Below are 13,935 nucleotides of genomic sequence, written 5' to 3'. Positions count from 1 at the left end.
CATTGTATACTTATTTAATTATTTTATAATAAATTAAAAAAAATATTTATCATATATATAATAAACAAATAATTATTAGTCAATGTTTATGTTATACACATATCAACATTTAAAATATGATTAAAATTGAGAATATTTTAAAAGTAGAAAACAAAATGTTTTAATTAAAAAATGAGGAATTAAAATCGTAAAATTTTTTTAAGTGAAAATGAAATGACTCTATTAGAAAATAGAAAAACTAGAAACATAAATTTTAAAAAATGAGAAATCAAAAATTACATTTTAATCTATAACCTATAGGATGATATTGATTAATAATGTTTAGATCACTTAACCTAACTTATATTTTTACAAATTTATTTGTTTATTCTGATCAAAGGCAGTATATCCACGCCGAGACTACTGGATTCACAAAGATATTTTATTTGATCGCAAGTAACTAACGAACTATATTTTGTACTTTTGTAAACCTCATTATCTATAGATTTAAAAAATATATGCTCACTCTTTTACCATCAACAATTATCAAATTGTATTTTATTCTAGGTGATCCTATTTCATAGACGTGGATCAATATTAGCTTAAATTATAACATTGCTATTTGCTAGAGGACATTAATTGTATCTATTGTTTAAAATATGCGACTGTATTTTAAAAGCATAAGAAACTAATAGTTTGATCATATTTTGGATAGTGGACTACTGGACTTCACTGTCTGTGGATAAAGAAAAAAAATCATAATAACGTGTTTAAATTCCTTTCCAAAAAAAAATAATGTGTTTAAATTTTTTAATACTAGTTAGATATTTTTTTATAAATAACTTCTAAAATGACACTCTAAAAATATTATATTTTTTTAACGTTTCAAAAAAAAAATCCTAACACATGTATTTCATAGACATCTCCACCCTCCGGGAAGAAAGGAAAATGGAAATCGCAATTGCATAGGATCAGAAATATTGTAAACAATTCATCCAATGTTCCAAAAATAAAAATCCAATTATTAGTATGTGGTAGTGTGTCTATAACTCCATATTTATATCCTCTATGTTAAATCAATAATCAATATACTACTAATTAATTTCCACGACCCCAACCCAACAGTTCAAAGTGCCAACTGGTACATTGGTACGACACCTCTTGTTAGATCCTTTACGAACATTGTTATTAGAAATTGTATTTGTATACTAAATAGATAGATAAGAAGAAAAAGTGAGATGATATAAAAAAAATAGATAAATAATACAACTCAATTTTTATTTTCTACTTATTTGATATGCGTATGAGTTTTTCAACAACAGCTGCCATACTTCTCTGATCCAATAAGTGAATAACACACCTCACTCAAAGTAATTAAATAATAAATTAAATTTCTGGTATATTTGGATTGACAATAGGAATTCACGTTGAGAACAAAATGATTTGTAAAATTACTAAAAGCAATTATTTGTTGCTTCAGAAAATTATATAAGTGAGTTCAAGTCACCATCTTATCAAATATGTACTTAGGATTGGTTTGATAGAATGGTGGAAAATGAAAGGAAGTTATTCACATAAATTTTTTAATTTTTCCTTCATTTCTTCTCTAATCAAACAAGGGTTAGTGTATTTTTGAGTCCCGGTTGAACTCTCTTTAGTTGTTTCAATTTCTGCATACAATGTAACATTTAAAATTTGTACACCTCACAAGGTCAAGCTTCTATAAGGATTTTAACTCTTCTAAATTAAGAAGGAATAAAATAAATAATTTCAGACGTTAATAAGAAAAATAATGATTAATATTTTGATACATTCATAATTCATTATATTATATATACAAGTCTACAATTGATATTTTCTTACCAACTATTAAAATTTATAACCTTATTCTCTAAAGTGAATTGGTAACTTCACAGAAGGCAAATCCTATTTGTAAAACTCTATTTCGTCACCCGAAATTCAATTTGTGACTTATTGTTGCGTTAAATTCATAAGGTGGCCCGCACCTTTTGTGAAAGAAATATTCAAAAGATTTTCACGGTGAAATGTCGAAAGGCACATAGTCGGCTCGCAAAAGTTATTTTGCCAACCAATAACAAGAAAGAAACGAATCATTGTCCTCCAAAAATAACTTTGTTGTTATTGTCTATGACTAAGACTAAGAAACAATGAAGAAAAGAAAAACGCACTTACCCATCTTCAAAATTAAGAAATGACACAGTAAGGAGGGGGTGGGAAACGATGGGTTTGAACAAAAAACAGAGAAAATTAAACCAAAACCAAACCAAAGAAAGGTTCATAAGTCAGTCTATTCTTGAATGAGGGGACCCCTAAGTAACACATTCTTCACACGTTGTACATCCCATTTTTCTTTGGTACAACACAAACAACGCGTATGTATGCGTGTTTCTTTTCATTTTCATTCCTCAACCGCGTTGACACTGTCATCTGACTCATCTCCACACATTACCCATATCACAAGGAACACGCAAAAGAAAAAAAAACTTCATTAAATTTCTATTTCCCTCCGAGGCCTCTTTATTTTAAGTTTAATTGAATTGGATTCTACATATTACTCATTGATAAGATTCTTACCTCTGTAGGAAAAATCAAACTCACATACTTACCGGATGAGTCTGTTTCTTACCGAGGACAACCTTTATTAGTGTCTGAGTCAGTCTTCTGGTGCAAGCAAAGCAACCAGCTAGCGTGGTCTTTGGGTGGGTGGTGTGTGGAAATTGGATATTGATGAGAACGCAGACTCTACACACCTCCCCATACTCCATACTCCATACCCTTTTCAAGTTTGAATTAATCCCTTCTTGTTTTGTCCCCTAAACACCAAACCCTTCCAGCTGTCAAGATTTTCTCCGTATTATACTAATCAAATTAAATATCATCATACATTAAAAAATCATTCAGCGCATTTAAACCATCGTGCCCCACCCCATTTGTACTATACTACTATGTAACAATTACAATTACAATGTGATTCTTTTTTACACAATAAAGCCACGAGTATGGCAACAAAATGCAAGTCATATAGTACTTAATTTGACTCGGTAAATTAAAATTTTAAAAGAAATCTTGCAAGACTAGCTAGCTAGCATCACCTAAGTTCTACATATAGCCCAGCTAAGATTGAGCTATACTCAACTCAACACATCATTCTCTCTTTCCCTCTCTATCTCTATCTCTCTTTCTCTGTCTCTTTTCTGGTTGAAGTTTGAAAGACAAATACACCATGGCAGATATCCTGAGTGAAGAACAGATTGTTGATTTTAAAGAGGCCTTTGGCTTGTTTGACAAAGATGGAGATGGTGAGCAAGCTTTCTTATTCAGTTGAATTCCTCTTTAGATTGATGCAATTCTCTCATCTCTATCATATATATATATATATATATATATATATATATATGTATGTATGTATGTATATGCATGTTGGTGGTTGTTTATGAATATTGTGTGCATCTTCTTAGGTTGCATTACTGTGGAAGAACTTGCCACTGTCATTCGGTCATTGGATCAGAACCCCACTGAAGAAGAGCTCCAAGATATGATAAGCGAAGTCGATGCAGATGGCAATGGAACCATTGAATTTGACGAGTTCTTGAGCTTGATGGCCAAGAAAGTCAAAGTAAATTATGTTCCTTATTTTCCATTCGTTGTTATACATACATAACATGCCAATAAGTCCTAATTTGTTTATATTTGCATGTGTTGCAAAAGCTTCATATACCTTTTCATCATACAATAACCATAGACTAAGTTCATTTATGTGTTCCTTTTGACTTAGGACACTGATGCAGAGGAGGAGCTCAAAGAAGCTTTCAAGGTTTTTGACAAAGATCAAAATGGCTACATATCAGCTAGTGAGGTATACATTTTATTTTTCTTTTCGGTGGCATTAGTTTTCTTTCTTTGATGTCAACGTCATTTCAAATATTCATTAACAAATTTTTTTAAAAAAACATATTCATTAACATGCAAAAATTTAATAAAGTGCTGAGGGTTTCTGCTAACGTGAACAATGCAGGTAGGACCAAGTGGCCAGGATATGCTTGCAAATTAGTTTACAGCTATTTTTTTCTTTAAAGTGTCAGAGCTCTTGCCATTTTTTCTCTTTACCTTAATAATATATTGACAGAGTTTTCAATTTTTGCCATTTTTTAAATATAACGAATGCAATTTGCAATTATATATCAGGAGTTAAAAAAGGTCATGGCCTTTTTTACCACAGAATCATTTACAGGAGTTTTATTTTATTTTCCACATTTTAAAAATTATTTAATTTTAGTATTATTTACTATTTAGACTTAGGCATGCAAAATTTTGCAATTTTTATATGTAAAAATTAACAACTAGGACAGTAGACCGTACGTTTCCGCATGCAATGAATAATAGCTGTTTGATTAGAAAATGAATTGGGTATTGACATTTGAGTTCTGTAGAGAATCTTACGTTTATCTTTCTCTCTCTACGTATATAAGTGTATACACACACTTACATACACATAGCTACCAGTATACTATATGTGATAGTAAAATTAATATATCTTTCTGTGTTGTGTGTAGTTGAGACACGTAATGATCAATCTAGGGGAAAAACTAACCGATGAAGAGGTGGAGCAGATGATTAAAGAAGCAGATTTGGACGGTGATGGCCAAGTTAACTATGAGGAATTCGTCAAGATGATGATGACCGTTCGATGAAACACTCTCACCTAATTAATTGGATTGGACACAGATTTGTTATTCAAAATTCATTGGCTTCCAACCTCCCAAGAAATAAGTGTTCTTTCTTTATTATTGTTTGTTGTATTGTACTATTATTCTACTTGTACTTAGTAATGACCAAGCAGTAGATTGGCACCCCCATTCCATTTGATCCATTCCAAAATTAAATTACTATTCTTGTAATTTTAGTTCAGTACATTTTCTATCCTCCGAGAGTAAGAAACCCAAGGAGCATATCTACCATTAATTATGCATGACTTTTACCAAGTGCCATAGTTCTCATACTTTAATCAAATGGTGGCTGGTGGGTGTGTTCCATGGATTAAGAAAATTTCTGAATCACGGACTTGGAAAATGGACCTGCACATATATTTAATGCTACATTAAATTTATAATAAAAAGATTGATTCTTGTTTTCCATGATCTAACTTGGAGCACCCTTTTGTCAGTGAAATAAAAAATAAAAATAAAAATCTAGCACCTTTTTGAATCACGCTTTAATTTTAGATTTTGACGAAAAAACCAATCCTTGGACTTGACCATGAGTCCGTGACTTCTAGAAATTCACTCGGTTGGTCATTTTCTTGACTTTAAGGAATTGCAGACTCATTCTTTTCCATGTAGTGGCATATAAACAGTTCTTGAGTTGTTATACACAAAGATAATAATATCAACAACTCAGAAAGCATCGTGGTGATCCCAATAATGGAATTGCAAACAGCTCATGTCCTGAATTGAACTACGTTGAAATTAGCCGTCTCTTGCTATGCAGCCGGTGGCTCTTCTTTTTAATATATATGTTTCTTACGTTTGGTTCTCAAATGTTATTAACAACAGAGTCCATTAAAATCTGACACTTAAGTTTTAAGCCATTTTATCTTATTTAAGTGACACAAAGCCAGGTTCTTATAGCCCCATGACATGACCAGGTAATTAATATGTTGAATTGTTGATGATACCATATTTGATGTTTCAACAACCATGACTATTCCAAGATTTCTAAACCAATATTTTTGGGGATCATAACTAGTTTTTAATTGGTTTTTGTAAATGAAGTCACGCATTATCTAGGAAAAGGAGCATAACAACTAACAAGAATGATGTAGTATAATTAGGAACTGAACTCTTTCCTCGTGCAGAATCAGTTTCACATATTTGGTTTGAACGAAACCCCTCAAACTCTTGCTTTGAGTTTGAGGCATCTTGTCACTAGGCATGTTAATATCTTCTGTTTTGGAAAGAACACAAATGCTAATTCTGAACTTGATTTATTTGTGAGAGACTCTTTATTGAGCAGCATGTTGGATAATTGCCTTACTTAGAAACACACATTTTCTTACTAGGCCAAGTCCATTTCAATGTTTTTGGTCTTGAATCTACATGTTGCACAAATTTTAAGCCATGATAGTAATTTGATTTCACAGTGGATAAGAATTGGTAAAATACATGGAAGGCACAGCTCATGGAATGCGAATGATACTTTTACTATTTAAACTTTGAAGTCTTTATTGAAATACGTCACAGTCACTTGTTACAATAGATAACATGTAGTTTGAATTTGAACATGGACTGGAAATACAGACAAACTACTATATATATATTTGAAAAATATTCTGTTTCAGGTAGAAAGTAAAAGCCTTCAAATGTAATAAACAGAAACTTGTCGATCTAACTTCATGTGGCACTGTTGAACTTGAACTCTTGAAGAATCTAACTTGTCAACTGTGGAGCCAAAGAACTTGATGAGTTGATGTTGTTTAATTTTTACCATTCTGTGGCTTTCATGTTGGTGGCAGTAAGACTTTTGACCTGATTTGCAATGTCATGTTAGTAAGTGTTAACAAAGAAGCAAGAACTCTGCAAGGTAAAAGATTCCAAAGTCAAAATTCTAAAGAACCAAACCAAAGTTCTATATATGTTGTACCATGATGTATTACTAGATGTATCCATACCCAACCACCGAATTACAATGCATGAGACTAATTGAAAACAACGTCTTGACTATCTAACATTCGCAAAAATCTCATTTGCCAGTGAGAATAAAATTAGGTTTAATTATCAATTTGATCTTAAATTATTCAATTTAATCTTTAAATTTTTAGAATATTCAATTTGATTATCAAATTTTTAAAAAATAAATTAATTTGATCCTCAAATTTTAAAAATGAATTAATTTGGTCTTTACATTATTTCAAATGGTTCAATTTGATTATCAAATTTTAAAAAATTTGAGAACAAAATTAATTCATTTATAAAAATTTGAGACTCAAATTAATTTTTTTAAAAAAATTTGGGATCAAATTAATTATTTTTAAGAATTTGAGAATTAAATTAAACATTTTTAAATTAAGAACTAAATTAAATAATTTAAAATAATTTGATTACCAAATTGATAATTAAGCTATAAAATTACTATACAAACCAGCTAAACCCCTTTATCCTTCTCGAAACATGATTCGTGTATCCTCAAATGCGCAGATGCTCCTGCATGATTTCGTCCTGTTGCCAAAACTATTATTTAGCTTCTTCCTTTCCATCTTTTTTATCCTATTTGTTTTCATCTTTCATTTTGAGTCATTTGTCCGTATGATAAAGTAACGGAAAACATATACATCATCTCCTCCTTTCTTGTATTACTAATTTTTATCATCTATGTTTTATAATGATACAATTAATGTGCCCAAAAAAGTTCTTAGTGCCGCGATGTGAGTACACAACTGATAAATAGCCGTAAGCTATCACTGGTCTATCTATGATAAGTATCTGCACACACATAAGAGAAAATAGGGAAGATTAACATGACTGTCGGATTACAGAACTCATTTAACCTCTTGTGACATAAAGGCTCTTCCTCCTTGGTGCGGCGCAACAAAAGGTTCAGTTGATATATAGACCTTACTAACTTACCTCCCTTGTGTATTTATTTATATTTTCAAGAATACCCTTTATATATTCCCTATAACAATGTGAAGAAAACAAGCACTACTACAAAATGATGATTCCACATCGTCTCATCTACATCGATTATTAAAAAACTGTTGTAGTAAAACATGCGTTGGTATTTTTGAAATTAAAAGTATGTTAAGGCGTTAACAATGGTTTTATAAAACCGCCTTTGATGTGTATGTTACAAAGACAGTTTTATACAAACCATCTTTGTTCATAAGCAGACTACTACGAGTTTTTAATCAAGTGACAATCAAGTGGGATGGTACATGTAATGGATGCTTACTTGAGTCAAAATTCTTGCTAATCTCTTTATCTTTTGTAGGAGATTTTAACACCATTTGTACATGGTAGCCATATCTATCCCAAAGTTGTTGTATAAAGTTATATATATATATATATATATATATATATATATATATATATATATATATATATAATTTTTTTTCTCAAGTCAATCATCTTGTTTGGTTATTAGTCATTTCCACATTAGTCATACATGTGACACCCTCTACCCCACACATATATATACTAATAATAAAAGGAATAAAAAATACGAAATTAATTAATAATTTTTAAAAACATTTAAATCAAAACATTTCAAAAGGATAAAAGACTCACATTCATTTTTCTAACATCATAATAAAATTTGTCCAAATAAATAATAAAATCATCTCGACTCAAAACAAGGCCGTCACAGACTTCATGCAATTAATATAGAAACTTATACCCCAATGTCACATCCATAACATTATGTTCCCGCATCCTCTAGGATGAGATTCTCCATAGTCATCCACCTACCATCTGCTCCCACGAACACAAAGTTCGTGATCATCACAGGATCCAAACACAAAATAGCACACGAGGAGTGAGTTATCATATTTCTAGCTAATAGAGGGAAACAAGACAACATAGATATACATATCATATAAATGAGATACAACTTACTTAAATATAGCTCACGTCATTCCACCACTTTATCGCGTAACATCACATCACAACACAACATGTCTCATTCATTTTCACATCATTCACGCACTCAAGGATCAAAACACAATATCACTAAATCAATCAATATCGATCAATACACAAACATTATGCAACTGATACATTAAGACTCAATCATATATGCAATGTGGTACTATGTTAGTGAAAAACCTCGTCAGGTGTCTAAGAGTACATGACAAGACAAATCACACACTAGTAAGTCAGGTCACTCTCACTAGGTAAAATCATAGGAAGACCAATCAGGATCACGCTGTTTTGCGAGAATGCTCCAACCATGTGGGATTGACACAGGCTTAAAGGAACACTCAAAAAATCGAGTGTATGTACCCCCAAGGCCTACACTCCGAAGAGTCTGTCAGGGTCTCTCCCTCCTGATTCAGGTCCAACCCAGAAAACATTTTAACACACAGACTTTATCTATGAACTGTAAAAAACACATGACTCCTCAATTGTTCTCAAAATAATTTTATCTCGTCGTGCTCGTGATTAAACTCGTTGGGTCCCCTCAGTGGTTCCCATCACAATACTCATCACGTATTAACTCGTTGCCCCTAAAGGGTCTTATAGTCGTGTGATTGTCCAATTCATAGCTCACAACTCAATGCACACCACATCTCAATGCACACATATATTACAAGTCAATACACACTTAATTTATCTCATACACTCGGTCTTAATCACAATGGTACAATCTCAATTTAACATGCTATCACACCTCATAAATCATATACTCTTTACCTATGAACTACGCAATACACACAACTCCTTAATTATTCTCAAAATAATTTTATCTCATCGCGCTTGTGATTATACTCGTCGGGTTCCCACAGTGGATCCCATCACAATACTCATCACGCAAAAACTCGTCACCCTTAAAGGGTCTTACAATTGTATGATTGTAGAATTCATAGCTCATAACTCAATACATATGTATTTCTCCATTCATCACAGGTTCAATTTATCACATACTCACAATTTGAAGCACAATTTCATAATCTTAATATAACAATTTATACAAAAGGTTTATCACAACATGGAGAGTAAAACCTCTCAAATAATTTCATACAATTATATCAAAATCAATTAATCAAAATCATGGGTATAAAAAAACAAAAACACGAAGAGCACTCAATTTTATCAACCAATTCACATCAGGACATCAATATTATATTTATAAACATAAAGGAAAAACTATAATTCAATAAACATCCCAAAATAAATTCCAATTTAATTCTCTAAGGATCCCAACACATGTTCATTCTAACCTCAATTGCGATAAACTAATCCCTTACCTCTAGGCCGGCTCACATGTGTATTTTTACAGTGATAGCAGCATCTCTAGTGGTTTCCTGTGATTCCTTAAGTTTTTTTCTCTAATTTGCTCTGATAGAGTTTCCAAGCGTTAGAGGAAAGGAAAAGAGATTAAAGCCTTCATTTTGCACTGTTTTCGTGCGATTCACTTTTCTCTCTCTATGAATATTATTTCGGAAATCCCAACGGTGAAGATGTGAGGAATTGAATTTCAAACCACGTATCAAAATTGCATGATATTCCAACAGTTAACGAGTCCAGGATCATAGTTTTACTGGGAGAGGTTTGGGTCTCAGCGAAAAAAGAAAAAACTACAATGCAAAGGGAATTTCTCTCACCTCCAACATTATTTCAAAATTTCCATCGGTGAGAATGCTAGAAATTGAGTTGCGAAGCTGGTTCTGAAGTATCACAACGATCCAACGATTAACGAGTCTAAGATCGTCATTTTACTAATACATGTTTAAATGTATGTGGGAAAAAAAGAGCATTTTAGGAGGAGAAAAAAGAAAACGAAAAATTAAAAAAAGAATACTCACAACCTATTATTTACTCTATTTATTTATTTTTTATTATTTTATAAAAATAATATTTTTTTTATTTTCCTTCAAACCATTATTATAATACAAATATTTCTTCTTATTTATTTAATTATAAAAATCTCATTATTTTTTGAAATTTTATTTATTTATCTTAAAAAAACCTTTTTAATTTATTTAAAAAAATGAGATGGTACAACACACGCCTAATTCACACAAACACATACTTAAATTGCTGTCTTAAGTTCGTCCAATAACCTATCAAACGAAAAGTTGTATACTAGTTCCTAGATATCAATTAGAGTGAAAACTATTTCATTTGCAATCTAAGAGAACGCACGATAAAAGATAAAAATATTTATTTTTATATTATAGATTAGAATACACAATAAAAAGATTAATTATTCCTAAGTCTCTCACTTTTTTCATTCTTTCAATTAGATTTTCCATATCTATTCTCTTCACTCCTTCAAAAGTGCAATCCACACATTTTTCTTGTAATTAGCCAAAAAAATTATCCCTAATCATCTCAAACTACTTTTTTTTAATTTGTATATTTGATTTTTTTTAATAGTTTATATTTTTTAATCTATTTTCTTTTATCGTTATTATAAATTGAATTTCAATTTTTTAAAAAGAACTTGTATTATAAATAATGTTATGTTATATCACAATTAAAATTATTCATTATAAATCCACAGTATAATTAATTTATATTTAAATATATATATTTATTATAATTTTTAATAATATAAAATAGACATTTATCCTATATAATGTATAGACAAAGATACTGATTTACAATAACAGAACCGAAAAAATGCGAACCTTTTGAAAAACATGGCGAGAATGACAGAGTGAAAAAAAAAATACACACATCCTATAGAAATAGAGAGAGAAAATTTGGACAAAGTTTGATTTCATAGGGACCAAAGAAATAATAAAATTTCTTATAAAAACATGTAATTCAAAATATTGAAAATTCTGTTGCCATTAAATTTTTAATAGGAAACAAATATAATATGAGATTATTAAACATGTGGCTAAAATGTGTGACAGGAAGGAGTAGCGAGTTTCGAAAGGGAATGCCATTCCAAATTGGATTGAATTTTCTACAATTATCTGGACAAACTCCTAACTGAGGATCTACTTGCACTTGAATCAATATGCTATCACCTTACGGGGACAAATGCAATCAATTAAAGCTCAAGGTCCTCTCATAGATCTCAAAGAGCTTCTCAGTTTTTTTCTTTTGATAAATTTTTCAATGTCTCTCACATTTCTTACTTGATATGTACGTATGTGTTGAAAACCATGTTGAAGAAATTTGCACAACCCATTGTTGTACACGTCGGGGTAAATAAACAGATTTACATTAAGACAATCAATCTCATGTGGTTTAAACTAATGCGCCTGATACTTTCATTCTTTGTTAACTATTTTGCAACCTCGTATTACAAGTTAATATATAAATACTCCAAAAGAAAGTCCTTTATGTAATGTGATTTGCTTTTTAGAATATCCATCAAAATATAATAATTTATATTATATATATATATATATATATATATATATATATAATATTGATCATTTTTTCTGAGTTAAAGATAACGAGTGATTCTTAATCATAATTTTTAACACATTAGATCAGATATTAATTTTATTTGTGATGTGTGACGGTTATTAATTCAATGAAATTTTATGTCTAAGTTTTTATTACATAAATTATTCTCTTACATATATGTAACAGAATTGTACACTATTATATCGATTCTTTTACTTAAATTTTGATCATATGATCATGTAATAATTAATTTAATGGTTAAGGTTTACTGTTTTTTTTTTTCATTTTTCATTGTATATATGTAGATGTAGACACACACATTCAGACATAAAAGGTGGCGATATTTACTATTATACTGGACAAATTGATCTAGTTGTTACTTTGAGGTGCGTGAATCACTAAAAGGGAAAAGATCCCTCATCCACATGAAAGAAGAAAGGGACCAAAGAAAGAGAACAATGGAAACTAAAAAACAGCTAAAGGATGTGAACAAGTTGTTTGATGGCTAGAAGACGAGGGAGGAAGGGGAGGAGTTACCCTCGCGTCGTTTAATAATACATGCTCCCTAGCTCGATCCTCAATAATTTAATCAAATGATTACATGCGTATTTGGTCATTTTTAAACATAATCAATTTCTAGTTTTCTTAAAAAAAACTGATGAAAGAGAAAATATGTTATTTCCAAATATACTGAGTAAAATATACATTAATTATTAAGATGGTTTCACCAATTTATAGAATCGTATTTTTTTCCCCTTGGCTTGATTCGTTTTGATAAATGAAAGACTGCAAAGTTTATGTTAATACTGGATATGAGTTTCCTAGATTTTCTACATATATATGAATCAAAACGTTGGATAAAAAATCGGACGATTTCCTTAAAAATAAAATCGGCCAATTAAAACATTAAATGTATGTTTTAGGTCTAATGTACTGAAGTAAAATGTATATAAATCTTCGATCTTTTTTTGAAGGATAAATCTTCGATCTTATTCAATAATTTTGATTAATTCATTAACAAATCAATTATGAAACAATATGTGTTTTTTTTATAGAAAACTAAATTAACTCCAATTACTATGTATTATTTGTTAGTGTGCTAATTGGCTAAAAAATCATGCTTTTTTTTCAGGAGGCTAAAAAATCATGCTTATTCGCATCAAATAACTGTTCTGTTAATTTATTTAGGTTCTTATTCTCATTATAGTACTTTAGAGACCAAACTGGATTACAGTTTTGGGAGTTTACGATAACGTGGCCACAACTTCTTAGCTAATATATAGTAAATCCCTAACAGTTGAGTTTTAATTAATATTATCTCAGATGCCAGATATTGAATTTCTTTTTACTATTTTCCCCTTGTTTTACTTTTTTATCAATTAAATATTTTTCTGTTGTCAAAATGATCAATTCCCATTACTACACCAATAATGTAGATCTTATAAAATGAGGGGTGTAGTAATTAGAGTATAAAATGTGAAATTATAGCAAATAGTAAATGGCTAATTTATATTGTAATAAAACGGTTATATGTATATATATTGATGAATATTTTCTAATGAACTAAAATAAAACTACGTATACTCTATTTTTTAAAATGCATTATTTATTTAATAGAGATAGATCCCTACACAAAAATGACCTTCTCTTTCGATGCTTACAACTATTTATCTATGTTAAATATCCCTATGCTATATATATTTTAAAAAAAATAATTGTAACATACTCTTTTAATATTTCAATAAAAACAACTTTTTGAGTCTTTTATCTTTTTCTTAAAAAAAAAACGCATGCAAACGACCTTGCATAAAAAGCGTAGGAACAAGAGCGGAAAAGTGTCCCCTCAATTTGG

General features: G+C 30.2%; 1 protein-coding gene across 1 annotated transcript; it reads left to right on the top strand.

Annotated features, from left to right (window-relative positions):
* Positions 1–2,572: 2,572 nt before the first annotated feature.
* Positions 2,573–5,046, top strand: LOC114369550 (calmodulin-like protein 11). Its single transcript, XM_028326778.1, has 4 exons — positions 2,573–3,299; positions 3,459–3,616; positions 3,776–3,856; positions 4,554–5,046. The coding sequence occupies exons 1-4, from the start codon at positions 3,224–3,226 to the stop codon at positions 4,689–4,691; spliced, it is 453 nt and encodes a 150-aa protein (XP_028182579.1). The 5' UTR covers positions 2,573–3,223; the 3' UTR covers positions 4,692–5,046.
* The last annotated feature ends 8,889 nt before the right edge of the window (positions 5,047–13,935 follow it).

This window comes from Glycine soja, chromosome 10 (genome assembly GCF_004193775.1).
Source record: "Glycine soja cultivar W05 chromosome 10, ASM419377v2, whole genome shotgun sequence".
Lineage (NCBI taxonomy): Eukaryota > Viridiplantae > Streptophyta > Magnoliopsida > Fabales > Fabaceae > Glycine > Glycine soja.
The sequence above is the reverse complement of the archived record's forward strand: the minus strand, read 5'-3'. Positions and strand labels throughout refer to the sequence as shown.